This window comes from Sciurus carolinensis, chromosome 1 (assembly GCF_902686445.1).
Source record: "Sciurus carolinensis chromosome 1, mSciCar1.2, whole genome shotgun sequence".
Classification (NCBI taxonomy): Eukaryota; Metazoa; Chordata; class Mammalia; order Rodentia; family Sciuridae; genus Sciurus; species Sciurus carolinensis.
Window position 1 is genome coordinate 1,220,034 of NC_062213.1, and position 21,930 is coordinate 1,241,963.

Sequence of the window (21,930 nt, forward strand, 5' to 3'; positions counted from 1 at the left end):
GCTCCACTGCGCCGCTTGAGGCTCAGCGGTGCCTGGGCGGCCAGCCTGTTAGCCGGTCACTGACCACTTGTCTGTCACGGCCATTCCGACAGTGGCCCAGAGCGAACCCTGTCACCCTCTGGCCTTACCAGTCTGGCTTGCCCCGTGCCCCTCGGCGCCTAGGGAAGAGGTGGGCAGCGCTCCACTGAGCCCCCGCGGCCATGCCCTTAATAGGGCATTGAGCCGTAGGGGTGGTGGGATGGGCCCAGCGCGGGTTGTTGGCCCACAGGGTTTCTCATGGTACTGCGGTCTGGGCCAGTGTCCATAGTCTGTGGCCAGCAGACACGTGAGTCAAAGCTAAGCCATCCTCTGCCCCTCCTCTGGAGGGCCTTTGCCGGTGGGGTGGGGATGGCTGCTGCTGCTGCCTGGCAGTGGGTTGCATAGCTGCTGCCTCTCCTCACCTCCCCAAACTGGCCAGCCCTGGGCTGTACCTTCCCTTGGCAGGGAATCCTGTTGCACCCCATCTCTGTTCCTTGAGGGCAGCCCCTCCTTCCTCTCCAGAGGAATATCTGAGTGACCCACCAGCTCTGTGGTCACAGACCCCCTTTCCCTGCTCCACGCCCTCCTGGAGCCTCTGGGCCTGCCCAGGCCCTCACTGCTCTCAGCCAGTCAAAGCCCAGCTGCCTGGCTCTGGATTGGATCACTGAGTTTGAGCAGAAGTGAACACAGCCCTGCCTCTTAGCCCACAGAGGCTGGGGAGGGTCCAGGTGGGGGCCCCAGGCAGAGCTGAGCAGAGCAGGTTTCAGCTCCACACTGGTAATTTTGCTGGCTCTGCCTGCAAGGGCAGCTCAGGGAGAGAGGTCCTGCTGTGGCTTTGCCTAGAGTCCTGTGGTGCCACTCTACACTTCAGACCTCACATAGGGTGGGTTTCAGGGTGCTGTGAACACTGGGTGTGCTCTGTGGGCCTCTGCCAGTACTGCGACTAACACTTTAGCCTGTGTGGCCAGTTAACCTGGGCTCACTGGTGACGTTCCTGCGACAATGGACTCCTGGATCTGACCTCTGCTCCCCTGGGGAGGCCTTGCGGGGGCTGGCCTGGCCTGATGCTCATCCCTGCATGGCTGACCTTGTCTTGGAGGTCTACCTGAACAGATAGCAGGCTGGGAATTGCAGCCTACTTGGGTCACAGCCCTCTGGGCAAATTCTGTTTACCAGGGGTTACCTATGCAGAATAGTGCTTCCCTCTAGAATCCTAGGTCTGGTCAGTGCTGAACTGCTACAGTGTCAGAGTCTGTCCTAGACATCTTTATATATTTTATATATACACTCACACACACACACACACACACACACACACAAGCATTTAGTTGTTGATGGATCTTTATTTTATTCATTTATTTATATGCAGTGCTGAGAATTGAACCCAATACTTCACACTTGCTAGGCAAGGGCTCTATCACTGAGCCACAACCCCAGTCCTGCCCTGGACATCTCGCTGAAGCTGCCCTGGACTTCTAGAAGGGCTACATTTCCCCTGTGGTGAGACTGTTAGTCTAGGAGTGTCCTGACAGAGATCCCTTGAGGTTCCTGGGACCCTGTCTTTGTGCCTTGTCCAGCCTAGCTCCCTTGGTACCCAAGCTGAAGTTTGGCTCATGTCTGCCTCCTGGGCTGGAGGCTGATGACAGGACTGTTGGAGCTGATAAGGCTCTTGCCTGGCTTAGGCTGGTGAGTCGAGGGTGCCTGCCTGCAGTGGAACTGTCATGTGATGATGCGGCTCCCTGCGCATGTGTGGCGCCAGCCTGAGAGTAGCTGAGATTTGCAGGCAGGAGAGCAGGTGCTAGGGGCTCCTTGAGCTGAGGGTCAAGAGAACTTCTGGAGCATTCCAGGCATGGAGTCTCTTCAGCCCTGGCTCCAGGGAGGGGATGAGTGAGGGGCTGGGAGCCATAGCCCAAGGCCAAGGAATAGCTGTGCCCCATTGCTCTTTCTGACCTGACCCCTGGGGGCTGCTAGAGGTCTGAAACCCCTTCCACATGCTGTTCCTGGGGTGGAGTGGTCTGGGGAGACTGTCCCCAGTGAGAGAGTTGGAGGGTATTTGCCTGATGTCAGCCCGGGAGTGCCTGAGCAGCAGCAGGGCAGAGGAGGCAGGAGTGCCCCTCTCTTGAGTCCAGCACATTCCAGCTAGTGCTGAGGAGGGGGTGGAAGACCACTCACCCACCCTGAGGGACTCCTGCCCGGCCCATGCGTGAGCTGAGGAAGGACTCTAGCCTCTGGTCCCTGGCATGGCCCCTCTGTCACTCATGCCCAGCCACTCCTTTGATAGACTCCACCTTCCTTTTCTGACTCTCACCCCATTGACCTTCACCCCCCAACACACACAACTTCTCAGGCCTTCCCAAGATAGGTCATTCCTGGCTTTCCCCCTGGAAACTCCTGATCTTCCCTGCAGGGTTATTGCACCTCCTAGGACATTTTCAACTTTCTATCTGCCCGAGCCCCTCAGCCTCCCCCATCCGCCCTGTCTTCTATCCAGGGCTGATTCCTATGGACTGAGACCACTGGGGCTTATGGGAGAGCTCAGGTGCCCCATGGGAGGGGACGTCCCTTGCTGCAGGGCTGTGGGCTCACCAGCCAGTCGAGCTGTGAGGGGTGTCCTGACCCTGGCTGCAAAACTGGTGTGTGACAGCTCACGGAGGCTGGGCCCAGGGAACCTGGGGAGGCCTGTGGCAGAGTGGGGAGGGAGGATGGGGTTTGAGAGGGAACTGAGGAGACGCTGGTGAGTGGAGGTGGGGTGTTTGTTGAAGAAGGAACAGCGTGAGCTCCTTCGGCAGTGCTGCACACCACGGAGCAGGCACCAGTCATGGGGACCATGGCGGAGTGTGCAGGGTAGGGGTTGGGGACTGAGGCCAGCTGGAAGGTCTGGGCAGCCATGGGTAGAGACTTCAGGCTGTCCTATTAGGGACGGGAGCTGGGTGGCATCAGAGAGAGCATGGACTTCAGGCTGGGCTTGGGGTGCTGACGACACTTGCCAGGTGGCCCTGGAAGGGGCCAGTTTGTGTGAGAGGAGAGAGCAAGGGTGAGTACTGTTGGTGAGCGGTGGGGCCGGGGACCCTACAGGAGGCACCCACTTGGGAGCCCTCACTGGACTTCGAAGAAGGTGGGGTTGGAAAGGGGCTAGATGGAGTATGTGTCTGCAGAAGGACCCAGCTGGGGGTGGGTTCCCCGCTTTCCTGCCTGGTGTCATTGTGGATGGCACTGTCCTCACATGTCCCTGCCCTCTCCTGTGCTGGACTCTGAGCTTGGTTATCTGTGTTCCTCGGGTCCCCAGCCAGCGTTTGTAGGGTGCTTGCACCAGAGAATGGTAATGGCGAGGGGTGTGGTCTGCAGTGGCTAGAGCCCAGCCAGCAGGGTGGAGGCTGGCAGTTGTTTGGGGCCTTCTGGGAGGCTTTTGATCCGTGATGATTGTCAAAAGTAAAGCATGCTAAAAAAAAATAATAAAAGTCAAGCCCTGTGGAGCTACCCAGCAAAAAGTGGTGATGGTCACACCTCTGCTCCCATCTCACTGTGCATATGAATGAGAGAGAAAAGCAGGAGTGCCAGCCCCCCAGTTCCCTCTGCATCTGCTGGCTGTCGTGCCAGCCGTGAGTAGGTCGACCTCACATTACTGTTTTTATAGCAGATTTATTGAGTGTAAGTCACATGAATACAGTCCATCCATTTGAAGTGTCACAGCTGGGGCGGGGGATGTGACTCAGTGGTCGAGTGACACTTGGCACGTGTGAGTGAGATCCTGGGTTAGATCCCCAGCGCAGCAAAAAAGAAAAACAAAGCGTACTGTCCAGTGGCTTTTGGTGCATTCAGAGTTGTGCCCCGTCATCACAACCAATTCCAGAACATTTTTGTCACCTAGCCCCTGGCAACACTGATCTACTTGCAGTCCTAATGGATCGTCCTGGATTGAACATCTCCTATAAATGGAATCTTATCATTTTCTGCCTGGTTTCTTTGCCTTAGGGTCATATTTTCAGGGTCCATCATGGTATGGGTGCATCAGTACTTAATTCCTTTTTATGGTGGAATAACATTCCATGTTATGAATATACCACTTTTGTTTATGTGTGTATTAGTTGATGGATATTTAAGTTGTTTCATCGTTTGGTTATTATGAATAATGCAACTATTTGCATACAGGCTTTTGTGTGGATGTATTTTTTCTCTTGTGTAGATCCTAAGAGTGGACTTGCTGGGTTGTGCGGTGATCAATTCTATATTTAACCATTTGAAGAACTGCCAGATTGTTTTCCAAAGTGGTGGTAGTATTCTGCATTCCCAAGAGAAGTATACGAAGTTTCCATTTTCTTCACGTCCTTGTCAACTCTTGTGATTATCTGACTTTTTGGTTGTAGTCCTCCAGCCCTAGTGGGTGTGAAGTGATACCTCATTGTGATTTCGATTTGCATTTCCAGATAGCTCATGATGTTGGACACTTTTCATGTGCCTATTGGTCATTGTTTATCTTTTGAAAAATGTTTATTCAGATCATTCATCCATTTTTAAGTTGGGCTTTTTTTTTACTTTTGATTTGTGTCCTTTTTATACTCTGTACATAAATCCCTTTTCAGATATATGATTCGTAAACATTTTCTGATTCTATGGGTTGTCGTTTTCTTTCCCTCCTCCTCTCCGTACTGGGGTTTGGCGAACCCAGGGGATCTCTACCAGTGAGCTACATCCTCAGCCCTTTTCATTTTTTGTTTCGAGGCAGGGTCTTGCTCGGTGGCTGAGTCCAGCCTTGATCTTGCCTTCCTCCTGCCTCAGTGTCTGGAGCTGCTGGGTTTATTGGTGTGTGCCACCCTGCCCAGCTTGAAGCATGTAAGTTTGATTTTTATGAGTCTGATTTCTCTCTTTTTTTCTTAGTTGCTTGTGCATTTGGTATGACATATATAGTCTTATGTAGTCACAACAATTTATGCCTGTGTTTTCTTTTGAGAGTTTTATAAGATGGGTGCAGTGATGTACACCTGTAATCCCAGCAACTCAGGAGCCTGAGGCAGGAGGATCACAAGTTAAAGTCCAGGATCGACAACTTAGTGAGACCCTATCTCAAAATAAAAAATTAAATAAGCGATTTTATTTTTAGGGATTGAACCCAAGGGCACTTAACCACTGAGCCACATCCCCAGTCCTTTTTAATATTTTATTTAGAGACAGGGTCTCACTAAGTTGCTTAGGGCCTCACTCTGTTGCTGAGGCTGGCTTTGAACTTGTGATCTTCCTGTGTCAGCCTCTGGAGCTACTGGGATTACAAGGGTGTGCCACTGCACCTGGCAAAATACACAATTAAATAATAAAAAAAAAAAGGCTGGCGATGTAGCTCAGTATATACCAAAAAGGAAAAGGAGTTTATAGTTTTAGGTTTTCATTGAAGTCTTTGATCTATTTGGAGTTAATTTTGTGTATGGTGAGAGAAAGGTCCACCTTCATTCTGTGTGTGTGTGTATCCAGTGGTCCCAGCACCATTTGCTGAAAAGATTCTTCTTCCCATGTTGAGTAGTGTTGATAGCCTCATGCTTTCAGATGGCTCCAAAATATTCCTTTACATGAAAGCACCACAGTTTTTTACTTGACCTTTCAGATGGACATCAGATTTATTGTTTTAAAACAGTGGAGTTCTTTTCTGCCATACTAGGGATTAATCCCAGGGTCTCATGCATGCCAGGCAAGTGTTCTGAGCTGCATCTCCATCCCTTTTTAAAAATTTTGAACCAGCATCTTTCTGAGTTGCCCAGGCTGGCTTCTGCTCCTTGATCCTTCCACCTTAGTCTCCTGAGTAGCTGGAATCACAGGTAGGTGCTGCTGCATCTGGCTACCAAGTTGTGCCCAACAGATGAGCCCAACAGATATGGGCAGGCTTTCTTTAGTCACTTGTTCATCTGTCTTAATTTGCATTCTTGAATTATTTACAAAGGTGAGATCATTTCATAGAATAATTGACCATTTTCTTTTTCATCTTTTATGAAATTTGTTTGAGTGTGTAGTGCTGGGATTGAACCAGGGCCTCGCATGTGCTAGGCAAGTGTGTTACCACTGAGCCACATCCCCAGCCCCCTTTTTCACCTTTTATGAGTTGCTTTTTCAAAAGTGTTATTCAGGTAAGATTTCTAAAAATTTATTTTTTAATTTTTGAGATCTCTTTATTGACTTCCTTATATGTGTTTCAAAATTTTCTCAGTTTGTTACTTTTTTTTTTTCAGTACTGAGGATTGAATAGCACATGCTAGGCAAGTGTTCTTCCACTGAATTATGTCTGTGGCCCTTTTTAAAATTTTTATTTTGAGCCAGGTGTGATGGAGCATGCTTGTAATCCCAGCCACTCAGGAGTCTGAAGCAGGAAGATCACAAGTTCAAGAACAACCTGGGAAGTTTAGCATGATGCTGTTTCAAAATAAAAAATAAAAAGGGATGGGTGTATAGCTCAGTAATAGAGTGCCCTAGGATTTGATACCCAGTACCAAAAATAAACTCATAAATAAGTGAAATAAAAATAAATGAAAAATTTGAGATAGGGTCTAGCTAAGTTTTCCAGGCTAGCCTCAAACTCTCAATCTTCCTACCTCAGTGAGGATTGCAGGCAGTGGCACCCGGTTTAGTTTGTTACTTTTTTTTTTTTTTTTTTTTGCGGTGCTGGGGATCGAACCCAGGGCCCTGTGCTTGCAAGGCAAACACTCTACCGACTGAGCTATCTCCCCAGCCCCAGTTTGTTACTTTTTTATATAAACTTTTAAAAAACTTAAAAAAAATTTTTTGATTCATTGTACACAAATGGGGTACAACTTTCATTTCTCTGGTTGTATATGAACCTTTGTGTAATCACACATGTACATAGGGTGATGATGTTTGTCTCATTCCATGATCTTTCCTTCCCACCTGCCCCCTCCCCATCCCTCATTTCCCTCTACACAATCCATCCTTCCTCCATTCTTCCCTTACTCCCTCATTATGTATCATCATCCACTTATCAGAGAAATCTTTCAGGCTTTGGTTTTTTGGGAGTGGCTTATTTCACTTAGCATGATATTCTCCAACTTCATTCATTTACTTGCAAATACCATAATTTTATTCTTTATGGCTGAGTAATATTCCATTGTGTATATATACCACAGTTTCTTTATCCATTCATCTACTGAAGGGCATCTCAGTTGGTTCTACAGTCTAGCTATTGTGAATTGAACTGCTATAAACATTGATGTTACCGTATCACTGCAGTATGCTGATTTTCAGTCCTTTGGGTATAGGCCAAGGAGTGGGATAGCTGGGTCAAATGGTGGGTCCATTCCAAGTTTTCTGAAGAATCTCCATACTGCTTTCCAGAGTAGTTGCACCAATTTGCAACTCCACCAGCAATGTATGAGTGTGCCTTTTCCCCCACATTCTTGCCAACACTTATTATTGTTTGTATTCTTTTTTTTTTTTTTTTTTTTTTTTTGGTGCTGGGATTTGAACCCATGGCCTTGTGCTTGCAAGGCAAGCACTTTACCGACTGAGCTGTCTCCCCAGCCCCTTGTATTCTTGATAATAGCCATTCTAATTGGAGTGAGATGAATCTTAGGATAGTTTTTGTTTGCATTTCTCTTATTACTAGAGATGTTGAACATTTTTTCATATATCTGTTGATTGCTTGTAGATCTTCTTCTGTGAAGTGTGTGCCCATTTCCTTAGCCCATTTATTGATTGGGTTATTATATTTTTGGTGTAAGGTTTTTTAAGTTCTTTATAAATTTTGGCAATGAGTGCGCTATCTGAAGTGCGTGTGGCAAAGATTTTCCCCCACTCTGTAGACTCTCTCTTCACTATGTAAACTTTTTATTGAAGTACATCATTTCTACAGAAAAGTGTACAAATTTTTCATATATATCTTAAATTGGAAAGTTGCCTTGTGATCAGCATCTAGTTCAGGAAATAGCTTTTTAGGTCTTAAAGGGGTCCCTTGTGAGCAAGGGTGGTGGTGCACTCCTGGAGTCTGAGGCAGGAGGTTCACATGTTTGAGGTTAGCCTCAGCAACTCAGATCCTCAGCAACTGAGACCCTGTCTTAAAATAGAAAGGACTGGGGTTTTGACTCAGTGGTAAAGCACCTTAGGTTCAGTCCCTATTTGACATGGGACAGTTTTTGGCTTACTTTTGATTATGGTGTTTTTGGCCAGATTGATTCATTATTTATTTATTTATTTATTTATTTATTTATGAATGACAGGATCTTCCTGTGTTGCCCAGGCTGGCCTCGAACTCTTGGCCTCAAGTGATCCTCCCACCTCAGCCTCCTGAGGAACTGGGACTATAGGTGCTACCACTGGGCCTGGCCTCATCAACTTAAAATCCTTCAGTCTTTTATGACCTTTGGATTTGATGCTGTGCTTTGAATGGCTTTCCTTTATAAAAATTATCATACAAGAATTTCTTCTGGTATGGGTTCGTTTTTTTCTTAATGTCTCCACCTTTAACCTGTATGGAATTTGTTATGAGATATATGAGACTGGGTGTCGTCCTCGGGGTCTGGAGGTGGGTTTGTGGGTGACAAGGAAGATTTTAAACATCTCTGTTCCCACCACACTCAGCTTCGTGAAAGCAGGGTCCATGTCTTGCTGCACCTGTAGCCCTAAGCCAAACCCTACCCTGTGGTACATGGGAGGGACAGGTGGACTCCGAGCTGGACACTGCAGGAATTCCTGTGGAGGTGGAGCCTGGGGACAGAGGGACATGTGTGTCAGGGAAGGAAGAAGAGCAGGAGTTGAGCTTTGAGTGTCTAAAACTGGAGATGACTGAGACCGAAGTGCCTGAGGAGGGGCCGAGGTGCTCAAACCGCCAGACCAGGCTGGGAAGGGAGGCGGGAGGTGCTGCGCGCCTGCGTGTGAGCACGGGGCCTCTGCTCCTCCAGGCAGCCAGGAGGGAGCACGGGGCTGCAGGACGGGCAGAACCACACTGTGAGGAGCTGCTGGCCCAGCGAAGCAAGAGGGGCCTGATGAACTGGTGGGGACTCGGGAGCAAGGCGAAGACTGCAGAGGGCCTGGGCCAGGTGGCAAGGGACACCAGGACCTCAGCCAGACTGTTCAGGCTGCAGTCAGACTGGAGCAGCTGAGAGGTGTGTGAGGCTCTGGGGGTCGATGCTGGCTGGAGGTTGTGCGGGTCTCCATATGACTTGGGACGTGAATCTGCAGGGCCCACTCTCCCTCTCCATTCCCCCGTCCCTGGTCTCTGGGGGTTGAGTCATGGTTTAGCCACAGAAAGGTCCTCCCAGCTGGGCAGTCAACTCTTGGCAGGGACATTTACTGCTTCTTCCCTGAGACAGAGGGGACCCAGGACCAGGAAGGGAATGGAGGCCACTTTCCTGCTTTTCTTGAAGGGTAGTGTCTTTGCGATTGACAGGTCTCCCACCCCATTCCTGCCTGAAGGATCCTGCAGTCTGCCACCTCCATTTCCTCCCATCCGTCCCCTTCAGAGCCAGTTGGCAGTGTTGCTCCTGGCACAGCAGTTTCATAGACCTGGGGTCTCCCTTCAGTGTCAGGGAACCAGGCCACTAGACAGGAGGGCTCACCTTGTCTTTTTCTGGGCAATCTCTATTCCTGGCTCTGCTAAAATGGTTGACCAGACCCATGAATCATAGTTCTAATCTCTTTAGCAAAAAGCTATCCAGTCACACCTGTGGCTTTCTCTCCAGGGCACCCTGTCGTAATAGCGAACTTCCCAATGTGGGAATCTTCCACACTAATTAGGCTGTGAATTTCCAGATCACTAGTGCTGGTTCCTTTTTGCTTAACAGCTTCTTCCTCAATTTATCTCCTTTTTCCTGCCTTTTCATGTAAGCAGCCAAAGCCACAGCTTGCTTTGAAATCTCTTCAACCAAATATCCACCTTCATTGCTTATTCTACACGAACAACAGACACGGCTCAGCCAACTTTTGCTGCTGTGTTACGGGACCACCTTTCTTCCTGTGTCCAAGAATATGTTCCTCCTTTCCCTCTAAGATCTGGTCTGCGACATCTTTAGCTTCCGTGTTCCATTCTTTTCCTTTTGAGACAGTGTCTCTGGCTGTGTTTTCCAGGCTGCCCTTACTCCTGGGCTCAAGCAGTCCTCCTGCCTCAGCCTTGCTCGTGGCTGGGACTACAGGCCTAAGCATTTCTGCCAACAGTCTGGTCAGGCCATCTCTGCTTTTTCTGTCTTGTGCCTTGAAATTCTTCAGCCTCTGTCCATTACCCAGTTCCAAAGCCATGTCCACAGTTTTAGGTGTTTGTCACAGTAGCACCCTGTTCCTGGTAATGACATCCGTATTAATTTCCTGTGGTTGCTGTAACCAGTTACCACAAACAAGATGGTCTAAAACACAGAAATTCATTCTCTCACTGATGTGAATGCCAGAAGTCCCAAATCCGGGTGCCAGCGGGGTTCCCTTCCACAGAAATAATTGGGAAGAGCCTGCTGCACCTCGTCCATCTTCACCGTCCTTTGACTGTGTCCACATCATTCCGGTTTCTGTCTGAACCTCTCCTTTTCCATCTCATGAGGATTTGAAAGTGTCTACACAGAGAATCCAGAATGACCTATCCCCAGATCCTTAGCTTAATTATTTCAAAATAAAGTCACATTTACAAGTTCCACGGACATGAACATATTTTGGGGGGAGTCCCCATTTAGCCCCTATACCAGGTCGTCCCGCAGTGGTTGGTTAGTATAAAACTTAAAAATGCTTGTTTTTGTTGTATGCTTATTGTTTTAAAAAGTATGCACAAGTGTTTTTTTTTAGTATGTTTTAATTTATTTGTAACTTCATAACTTAAGGTTATAAAGTATTTTAGATCTATGTGACTTTTTTTGCTTAATGATACAGACATTTTTCTGTGACATTAATTTACAATGCCACTTCCTATGTATGGTAACTGTCTTAGTTCATTTTACATTGCTATAGGAAAATATTTGAAGCTGAGTTCTTTAAAAAGAAAGATCTCCCACAAGAAAGCATTAATCTCTCTTTTTGTTTTGTTCCTTTGGTGAAGGGGTATTGGGGATCCACTCCAGGGCCTTGCATATATAGGCAAGTGCTGGGCTACTGAGCTACACCCCTACCCCTCTTCAGACAGGGTCTTGCTAAGTTGCTGGGCCTGGTTTTGAATTTGTGATTCTCTTATTTCAGCCTCCCAAGTCTCTAGGATTATCTTTCTCTCTCTCTTCTTTTTTTTAAATTTGTTTTTGGTGGTGCTGGTGATTGAACCCAGGGCCTTGTGCGTGCAAGGTCGGTGCTCTACCGACTGAGCTACTCCCCAGCCTCCCAGCTGAACTCTCTTAAAGCCTATCACCTCAACACCATTACGTTGGGGTGTGAAGCCTTGATGTAAGTTTTGGCAGGGACAGATCACATCCAAACTGTAGCAGTAATGTGTCATATTTAAACCACTCCTTTCTCATAGAGCATTAAGGTCATTATTTCTGTGTTTGGAACTGTTGCAATGAACAGTTTTGTAGCTGGATCATTGTCATGTCTATGATTTTGTCAGAAATAGAATTCCTGACTCAGATGGTTTTCACTGTTTACTCTAAGCTTTCTACTTTCTACTTTCTACCAGGATATCTCTGTGGTTTCAGAGGGACATTTATCTTCATGTTAACATTGCACTCTTTTCTAGTTTACTGGACTTTAAAAAAAAATCAGAAATGCTGATTGATTTTTATCAAATTAGTTGTCAGCAAGTTTTAGACCAATCTACAGGTTTCCTCCTTCAATCTCCTAGTGAATACCTCATATTAATAGAGTTCCTTGGAAGTACTTTCTCCTTGAACTCCAAGAATTTGCATATTTATTCACCCCATGCCCAGTCTCCCCAGCCCGTTTCCTGTGGTGATGCCTTCAGGAGGTGAACCCCAGAGGGATCCCAGGTAGTGGGAGGGGAGGACTCTGGAGTCCTGGAGATGGGCCACCATGCAACAGCAGAGCAGGTGCCACAAGGGGGGACAGCCCCTGAGGAGGGGTGGCAGCAGGGCTGGGACGTGACCTGGCTTGAAGGTCCCCTGGCTGCCTTGTGTCCAATGCTTGAATATGGAGGAGCTGGTGCTCCTTCAGGTGAGAAAGGTGGTAGCCATGCCCAACCTGGTAGTAGAGACGGTGGGAAAAGGGCCACCTTGAGATATTTGGGAACCATGGGATCTCTCTCAACCCATTATGGGTCCTGTGGCTGGGATCCAGGACCTCCTTCCAGATTAATTTCTGGTGGACCTCTGGTTTTGGTGATATTGTAGTACTGGGTGGTAGTGGCAAAGAGATGAATGGGCCCAGAGGGATAATCTCTGCGTCCTGGGCCTCCAGGATTCCTGGAGGACACCCCATCTAGCTGTGTTCTGGGCTTGGGCTGAGCCCATCGGAGCCACGCCCAGTGCAGGGGTGGTCTCTCACATAGAGGAAGGCTCTCCTCCCTCAGAAGTACTGCGGCACCCCAGAGGTTGAGGCCTGGGCTGCAGAGGCCATGTGGCGCAGGTGGGCTGACTGCCCTGGTCTTGTGCAGGTCCAGGCAGGGAGCACACAGGGGAGGAGTGTGTCAGGAGAGGACATCACCTACAGGGATATTCTGCTGTGGTTTTGTTGGCTTGGTCTCTGCTGGCAGGGCCACAGCTGTCACGGGTCATCCTGCCCAGGATCACCTGGCTCACCTCCCACTGACGTGCTCTGCTACCACTGGTGAGTCCTGAGTGGGAGGATGCCTGGGGGAAGGGGAAGGCAAGATGGAAGATGGGTAGAGCTTGGGGGGAACAATAAGCTGAGGACAAGCAATAGGCAGATCCTCAGGGGTGGGACTATATCATGTGCAGGTGGAGTGTGTGGGGGCAGGATCAGAAGCCACCTCCTTGGCCTGCACCTATGGCCAGGCCTGCCAGGCCGAGGGGACTTGTGAGGAGGAAGCTGTTCTGTAGGAGGCGGGGCCTGGCCTGAGCTCTGGAGCCCCAAGGGTGTTCACTGCCTCTTGGAATTGGCAGAAAGCTTTGAGAGAGGGCTTAGCTTTGCCCAGGGTGATTCCCTGGCCCAGGTGAATTCATGGGATTCTCCATGGGAATGGGGAGCTGTGCTGGGTCAGTCTGCCAGCTGTCTGGAGGGCCCCACAGGTGGCCAGAACAAGCTGGAGACTGAGTGTTTCATGCTGCATTTGGCGAGCGCCCCCTAGCAGGGGTGTCCTGCACACTCACAGACCCATGTGCTTTTTCAGTGAAACTTGTTTACAGTCCAGGGATTGGGACCCAGTGTGGTGAGAGCTCTTGGGCAGTGAGGCGATAAAAGCTGAGCACTGTTGAGGGTCCAGACTTTGTTTCTGACCAGCCAGAGCTGCACAACCAGGCGTGTCCAGCCTCTTCTTTACTGACTCTACTTCCTCCCCATGACCTGCATCTCTTGCCCCAGGCTCTTCTCCACCACCAGCCACCATCTGCCTGTCCTGTTGACATTCCTGCCCTCTGGTCTGGGTCTCCAGCACCCTCTCTTGGCTCTTGCCACTCCCACATTCTTTGGGACTGGCTAAACTAGGTTGCTCTTGCCTCAGGGCCTTTGCACAGCTATCCCTCTTCCTTTGCTGGCTAGCCCCATCCCATCTTTCAAGGTCACACACATGGCTGCTATTCCAGTTTGTTGGGTAGGGCAGGCTGATGGGGCTTCTTCACTGGACTTTTCAGCTGCAATAGCTTTCCCAAGAGCTCCTTGGCTGCAGGTGGTCACACACCCGAGTTGAGGGTATAAGTTCAGGGCCTGGTCAGTGTAGGATCCCCTGGAACCTTCCTTCTCAGAACAGTTGTCTGCCTCACTTTTCACTTTTCAAGTTAAGTTTTAGCTTAAACTGTGATCTTATGACATTTAATTTCATACATTTAAAAAAAAAATAGAACCAGCATTGATTCATGTGTGAACTTTCCTGTAGTATTTATATCTGTTTATAAATATCTCTCAGTTTTGTTTGAGGCTTAATACAGAAGTACTGTTCACTTGTAGGCTGCATCTAGATTTATCCAGACATAACTTAGTAAAAAAGTAGGAATTGAACTGTAAGAATCCACAAAATTCTGTTTTAATTCCACACTTCGTTATTTTCCCCAAATATTCAGGCACCTGGTGTTTCCTGAGTCCCACTTGTGCCCTAGAGTGGTTGAGCCCCAGGGAGAGCAAGGTGGAGACTGAGGGACCCCAGACCTGCTGGGCCTGGAGCCCAGCAGGGACTGGCACTTGCAGTGTCTTTGCCTGTGAGCCTGTGCGTGTGTCCTTGCCACACCCTGCAGCCCTGGCCAGGCACACAGCAGGCCTGCCTGCAGAAAGGGCGGGCACCCTAAGGTGGCATCCTGCCTGGCAGGTGTGGATCTGAGAGGCCAGGATGGAGACTTGGGTCTTCAGGGGATGAGGCTAGTTAGTGATGCATCTTGGAAGGTCACCTCTGTTCCACAGTGCCCGCCCGGCACAGAGGACCTGGGGTGTATGATGGGGGCATGGCCCATGTGTTCCCTGATGACTTCTGCAGCATGCACAGAGGCAGAGCTGGTATCTTCCCGCAGCCCAGATGGTCTCCCAAAAAGGCAGGAGTGACAGTCCACTGCCCTGCTCCTGGGACCCTGGTGGTGGTGGAGAGGTGGGGTCAGTCTCAGCAAGGAGCTGCACGTCATTCTGGTGGCAATGGAGATGGTGACAAAGGGGATGCACAGTCAGTACCAGCAGGTCCTGTGGGGTTGGCTATAAAGGGAGATGACCCCAGGGTTTTGGCCTAAATCACTGAGTGGTGGTTAGTTGGGTATCTGCAGAGCTGGGCAGACAAGGGCATCCAAGACCATCCTGGCCAGGGGAGGCAGAAGCTGGGGCTTGTGCTGGGCTCCCTGGGGCATAGAAGCATCTTGAGCCATAGGACCAGTGGGGTGATCCAGGGGCATGTTGGAGAAGGGCTTGAGCAAGGGATGGGGCCCAAAGGAAGGGTATTGCCACCGCTTCTCCTGGGTGAATGGGCCTAATCCAGGGTCCTGGGGCATGACAGTGACAGCCCTCCAGTCCCCGCCCAGGGAAGGCTGCTTGAGGGGGTCCTTGGAGTGTGCACTGGGGTGGTGGGTGGTTAGGACTTCAAGGCCAGGGACAGGCCCTGTGCTTATGGTTTCTGCAGGCCATTCCAGGTATGGCTCTGGGTAGTGGAGGCTGGGGACTGTGGGGTGGGCTGTTTGGATGTGCCACACTGCAGTCTCATGGCCATGCTGTCCGGCTGGGTCTCAGGCGTGGGACAGCAGGTTAGGAAGGAGTGGGTGGAGCGATCCATGGCTGGGAGCATGCGCCCAGGGCAGCCTTGTCCAGCACATTGATCAGTCGAAGCCCCGCCTCGGACCCGCCAGATCCGCCCCACACCTCCGGGCTCCTCCTCCAGCCTGCGGCGCTGGCCAGGACAGTTCGGTGCGGGGCTGGACTCCGCGTGGCGACTGCTACATCACCTTCAGGCCCCGTCAGAGACATGGACCCCTCGAGAGCCATCCAGCACGAGATCAGCTCCCTCAAAGGTGGGATACGGGGGGCACTGCTGCAGCCATGCAGTGACCTCTAGCTGGATGCAGTCTCCCGCAGGAGGCAGTCAGGATCTGCCGGCCGGTGGGCAGCGCTGGGGTGTGCTGTGTGAAGGCACAGGAGACCGCAGGCTTATTCCCCACCAGGGCTCCTCCTGGTGCAGAGGTTCTCCTGGTGATGGTGGGGAGGAGGGGGTGGCTCCTGCAGCAACTCTGTAGTCCTGCAGTGAGTGTCGGGGCGGAGCAAGCTGTAGCAGCGGCAGAGGCGGGACCGGACACCGTGGGAGCTCAGCCCTACCGCAGTTGGCCGCTTACTCCTCCGCCCCAGCCTGCCGCCCAGCAGCCTGGCGTCCGAGGGGGCGGGGTAGGGCTGTGGGGATTGCTGTGCTGAGGCGCCGGCGGGCTGGCCCTGGGCAAGGCCACACTGTGGCTCTTTGTCAGGGCGGGGCGGGGGGGGGGTGCTGGGGGCTGCCCAAGGGCCCCAAACTGGTTGCTCTGGAAACCCAAAGAGGCCTGGAGTCAGGGGAGAGGGGCCGACCACCGGCCATCATGTGCCCTCTGCCCCTCCCAGTGCTGAATCAGCAACTGTGGTTGCGGTTCCACAGGATGGGGCTGGGTAGGGGTCGTTCTCTCAGCCCAAGGACCTGGTGGGAGTTCCCGGACCTAGATCAGGGGTGCGTGTATGTCGGGGTAGGGGAATCCCTCTGTCCCAGGGCTGCTGGCACTCTTGCTGGTTTGGGGGATTCCCCACTGAGCCCCGCCCCCTTGCTCAGAATCTGAGAGCTACTAGCATAGGAAGTGGGTGGGTTGGAGGGTTGGCTACTACGGGACACTTAGGTAGGCCTGTGCAGAAGAGACAGGTCCAGCGGCTTAGGGGGCCTGGAGTGTGGCTTGGGATCATCTGGGACTGTGGAAGCCATGGGTTTTTTGGTGGGGGATTGGAGATTGGAGGAGACTGGGTTAGGAAATCATGCCAGGAAGATCGTAGCCATGTATTGGGTGAGTGAGGGAGGGGCTGGTGACAGGCAGGATGGGAAGAGCCAGAGGTTGAGGGCAGTGCTGGGCCCAGTTCAAGAGAATGGGAACTTCTGTGGTCACTGGTCTGGGTCTCAGCAGGTGCTTGTTCCCAAAGCCAGAGCCCCTGTGGTGTGGAGGGTCCTTGGGTGCTGCAGCTGAGGGGTGTGGCCGCTGCCCACTGCCCTTCTGCTGTTCTGCCTAGGACTGGTGGCCCGCCCTCCCAGAGCCTGCCTCCTTGCCTGGGCTGGTTGGGGGCAGGGCTCAGGGTGAGCCCTGCCGCATCGAGCTGGCGCAGGAGGGCTTTGGGAACAGTTGGCTGAGCCTTCAGTTTCCACCGTGCAGCCACGCTGCCAGTGTGTGCGTCTGTGTGTGTTTGGGTGTGCTGTTTGGAGCCTGCCTGGGCGCCATGGAGACAGCCCATAAACCCTCCCCACACTGCTTTGTTGGCTGCCTGCCTGCCTGCTGGCCAGTGCCTCCCACCGCAAGATCCCCCACCCCCGCCCTATTTATAATCAGTTCCCGGGTTTGTGTGCTTGGTGGGAATGGGTGTGTCAACCTGGGGAGAGTGGATCTGGGTGGGGGTTGAGGGTCACCGCCTGGAGAGTTGGGGTGTTGGGTGGGATGGGAGCATAGGATATCTATGATCAGACCCTCAGCTTCGGGGGCCTTGGGGTGAAGATGGGTATGGCTGGGTAACTCAGCTCCCAGGGTCTCACGTGGCAGTTTCCTCTTCCTTTCTGGTGGGCGTCTGACACTCATGGAATCCTTTTCCTATCCTCTGTCACTCGGCCACAGGCGGGCTCTCAGGCAGCCCCAGTGGAGAGTCTGTGTGGGTGGCAGGGGCACCAGGCCTGGGGTGGCAGGGACTTAATGACTTTGATTCCCTGAGGCAGGTGGGAATCCCTGGCTTCTGACAGCTGTCCTGGAGATGGGGGTGGATAGAGGCCCCACCCGGAGCCCCCACGCTGTGTTCCTCTCAGCATGCCCTGGGCTGGTAGTAGATGTTGTTTCTGGACTGCCCCTAATCTGGCCTGGAATGGGAAGAGTTAAATCTGGTGCCATTTGGAAGTGGGGGCTCTGTCCCTTTGCTTGCCTGGTGGACAGCAGCCAGTGGTACTGACACCTGCCTGTCCATGTGCTCTTGACTACTGCCCCTTGCTGTTTCCCACTTAGACCTCTGCCCTCCAAGACCCCAGCTTCCTCCCCAGACCACAGTCCTCCACTCTTGGACCTCACCTTCCCCCATTCCAGGCACCTCAGCATTTTCACTTCGGACCCTTGTGATTCCATGACTTCTGGAACCTCCTGTCTTCTCTGCTGCCTGCCTTCTGCCCATTCTGCCACCCTTTTCTGGGATTCTTGGTTCATATTACCCCCTAATCCTCCCCACACAGACTTAGAAACCTTAAAGAAGTGTTTTAGAAACTGATGTAATTTCTGACATTGGAGCCATGGGGGCCAGGAGGGGTCAGGGGTGACCACTGGGGTGACCACTGCCTGGAGATGGCCCCCACTCTGCAAGGGGCCGTTGGCTGTGGGTGGGAGGGGCCGTCCCTGCTGCTGAGTCAGAGGGGGCCGGCCCAGGCGTCCTGGAGGGCGGGCAGGCGGGAGGCTCCGGCAGGCAGGCGGTAGTGGTAGTGCCGGCAGGAATCCACAGAGCCGGGCGCTGGAGCCGCTCTTCCCTGAGTCTGGGGCCTTGCACTTAGTGCAGGAGCCTGCCTGCCTGCCTGCTGCGGCCCGTTACACCCTGTGCTGAGGAAGCCTAATCCGCCTCCTCACTGTGCTCCGCCTGCTGCTCTTGCCCCTGTGCCAACCAGCCAGCTCTAAGCAGCCATGGTGGCTGGCATGCTCATGCCGCTGGACCAGCTGAGGGCCATCTATGAGGTGCTCTTCCGTGAAGGGGTGATGGTGGCCAAGAAGGACCGGCGGCCCCGTAGCCTGCACCCCCACGTGCCTGGTGTCACCAACCTGCAGGTCATGCGTGCCATGGCCTCTCTGCGGGCTCGGGGCCTGGTGCGGGAGACCTTTGCCTGGCGCCACTTCTACTGGTTCCTGACCAATGAGGGCATCGCCCACCTACGCCAGCACCTGCACCTGCCACCTGAGATCTTGCCTGCCTCCCTGCAGCGTGTGCGCCGCCCTGTCGCCATGGTGATGCCTGCACGTCGCACCCCCCATGTGCAGGCCATGCAGGGTCCCCTGGGCTGTCCGCCCAAGCGGGGGCCTCTGCCATCTGAGGACCCTGCCCCAGAGGAACGGCGGGCCTACCGCCGGAAGGAAGCTGAGGAGGGGTCACCTGAAGCCCCTGTGGTACCTGTCACCACTCTGGGAACCCTAGCCAGGCCGGGCCTGGAGCCTACTCCAGCCACAGGTCAGCTGCATCCTAGCTCCAGACCAAGACGGGTGGGAAGGGGGATGTGGATGTCCACAGTGCCCAGGCTTGGGCCCGTTGGGGAAGGGTGGGCAGCATGAGTGCTGGGCGCTTTGCTCACACCAGCAGGTGGCACCCTCTCTGCCTGAGGGTGCTGGGTGCTGTGGTCAGTGGACCTACTGGGCTCCTCCTCCTGAGTTGGGGACCTTATTGGAGTGAGACAGGCACTTCCCAGTGGGGGCGGGGCCTGGACTGGTGGGACCAGCTATTGTTTCAGGTGGGGCCACTCTCTTGACCACTGTCTTTCCTTTGCTCCCATTCATTCCTTTTCCCATCCCAAGAGACTGTCTGTTGATGTCCCTTTGTTCAGGAGTGGGGGGGGGGCATGCAGAAGAGCTGGTGGCGTGGGATGGGTCTAGCTACTTTCTGGCAGTGGCCTGGGCAAACTGCTTGACCACTGAGCCTAGAGCCTGCAAGGTGAGGTGACATATCCCCTACCTCCCCCCGACCCCACCCATGGTTGTTTGGCTCAGTTTCTCTATTGCATGGAGAGTACTGAGTGCCCCCCATGATTGGATGTTTGGCTGACTCAGGGTTGGCCATGGCCTGGTGGTAGAGGAGCAGAACCCAGGAAGGAGCGTCCCTTGCAGGGCAGAGGCCAGGGTATAGGGGGTCCTAGGTCTGGTGCAGGGTCAGGTAATTCCTTCCCAGTTGGGAACCAGGTCTCAGAGAAAGGGATTGGTCCCATCAATCCAGGGCCTACCAGAGACCCCTTCCCTCTGTCCCTAAGCTCGTGGGTCTGCAGGACCCAGGTGGGCAGAGATGTCCTGTGCCTGAAGCTCATGTGCTCTCTTGGGGCATACTGTACTCATTGCCAACTCAGGGCAGCCTGGACCCCTCAGTACAAGGCAGGCTCATCCCCCACCTCCCTCTTTGTGGCTTGACACCTGGGGAGAAGCTTATTCTCTAGAGAACTGGGAAGAGAGCCTGGGGTGAGGCTCACAGGGCAGGCAGGAGTTTGCAGGGGACCCAGGTGCAGGCCCCATGCTGGGCACTGCTTGGGCAGAGTACTGAAGAAGAGGAGCCCTGGTTCTGGTCTGTCTGGTTGGATCACTAAGGCCTTGCTGAGGAAACACATCTGAAGGGTCAGGGAGGCTGTGGGATGAAGGGTGGCTTCCAGCTCTCCCCTGGCCTTGGGCAAGTCAGTGGCCTCTCCAGCTTCCCTGCAAACAGGTGACAATATCTCTGGGCGGAGGCATGAAGAGAAGAATGCTTGGCCAGCACTAGGGTCCTAACCCGTGGGGCCTTCATTTGGGGCCTTTCCCTGACCTGGGGCCCCTGCCCACCCTCAGCTGTAGCGTGGAACAGCCTCTTCCATTCTGTGGTCGTGGGTGTGGTCAGTGGGAAGGAGCCCTCCCCTCCCTTCCTTTTCTTGCCTTCCTTCCTTGTCCTTGTCCTTGTTCAGGCGGGGCTAGCTGGGCAGGCAGTTGGCAGTAGAACCTGGAGGGGTTCTGGGTGTGGCCACAGTGGGCAGAGTAGAGGGCACCCCCCCATCTCAAACAGAGGTGACTCAGTCTTCCCTTCCCAGCCACAGCCGCCCTGGTGGCAGCTCAGAGTTTCCAACAGGAAATGAGTTCCAGCTTCAGGCTGAGTCAGGGCGGCAGGCGGTCCTCTCCCTCCCCTTCACCCTGCAGGGCTGAGAATGGGGCTTTTGGTACTGGCTGTGGTTTGGGGCCAGGGCTGTGCCCCCAGGCCCATGTTGGTGGCAGAAGCATGATAGCTTTCTACAGGCCGGGGCATTTCTGAGCACACCTAAAACGTCAGCTTTTTACTTTACAAGCAAACAAATAATGAACCACGGAGGCCCTGTCTTTCCCATGGCATGGCCCCTCCAGTGGGTAGTAGAAGGACGTGACCTGGGCCCAGAGGGTCAGGATACAGGAAGCCCAGCCTGGGGTTTCCTTGTGGGGCGGAAACCTGCTGGAGCGGTTTATATGGGAGTTTCATCTATACTCCAAATAATAAGGCTTTGCCTGGCTTGGAATTCAGAATGAACCCAGAAGTATGTAGAGAAAATGCTTCTTGGGCCTGTCTTCCTGGAGGGATATCATGCAGTGTAAGCAGGGGCCACATGGGGACATGGCCTCTCCTCTCTCCACACACATGCAGCTGCAGAGCCTGACTTTCCCATGTGGCTCTCCCTGTTGGAGGAGACATGGAACTGCCTTGTCCTCTTCACAGCTACAGAGCACCTGTTCGGTGGGCTGTGGGTCCTGGCACGTTCTGGGGATGGTGATAGCTTTGCACAGTAGTCATCTTGCTTGTTTGGGGAAGTTGTGAAGATCTTGGGCAGGTTTCTACCCAAGTTTTGGATTAGGTTTGCCTCTCCCAGATCCTGCACAGCTGGAGGGAGGTATAGATGGTTAGAAGGTATCACATTTGCCCAGGCCAGAGACCACAGTGCCTGGGAACTTAGCTGGTTCTGGGGGACTCGGGCAGAAGAAGCAACTGGCCTTGGGGGCTGAGGCAATGTGGGTGTCGATGGGCGGAGACGCGTGGGACTCCGCTTCCACATGGCTGCGTGGAATGCACTGGGCACATGGATGCCTGGAATGTGGGTGGGTGGTGTGGTGGGGCTGGGCTGGCTGGGCCTGTGAAGGGAAGAGGAGGCTGTGGGTGGGGCAGGGCAGGCTCAGTAGGCAAGACCACTGGGCTGAGCCCCAGGGCTCAGGGACTGAGGCAGGCCTGTCTCCTGCACCCCAGGCCCATCTGCCTGGGCTGGTTTGGCCCGTTGGTCCCTGCTCAGCCGTCTGACTAAGGGGTGGCTGTGAGGAGGAGCCACTGCTCCCAGAGCTGGGTGGGGAGGCCAGGGTAAGAGCGAACCCTCCCACCCCTTCCCTCCTTCCTGCCTTGCTTTCCTTTCTGCTTGCCCTGGGAACAGCCTGACCCAGTCAGCAGCCATGGACAGGTACAGCATGGAGGAGCTGATCCAGCTGGGCCAAGGTAGGGCATAGT

At 53.0% G+C, this 21,930-nt stretch overlaps 1 protein-coding gene across 11 annotated transcripts in view; it reads left to right on the forward strand.

The window, feature by feature from the left end:
* Plec (plectin) overlaps positions 1 to 21,930 on the forward strand; it is a 57,314-nt gene that overhangs the window by 3,467 nt on the left and 31,917 nt on the right. For 2 of the 11 annotated variants that reach the window (XM_047546514.1, XM_047546521.1), the window contains exon 1: positions 15,464 to 15,524. The exons of 4 other annotated variants lie outside the window; for them this stretch is intronic. In XM_047546514.1, the coding sequence (XP_047402470.1) occupies positions 15,479 to 15,524 (46 nt within the window). In that variant the 5' untranslated portion in view covers positions 15,464 to 15,478. Of the gene's footprint in view, positions 1 to 15,463; positions 15,525 to 18,197; positions 18,916 to 21,869; positions 21,919 to 21,930 lie in introns of those variants that run through there. 5 more of the 11 variants (XM_047546418.1, XM_047546426.1, XM_047546550.1 and 2 more) reach the window with 4 other exon arrangements.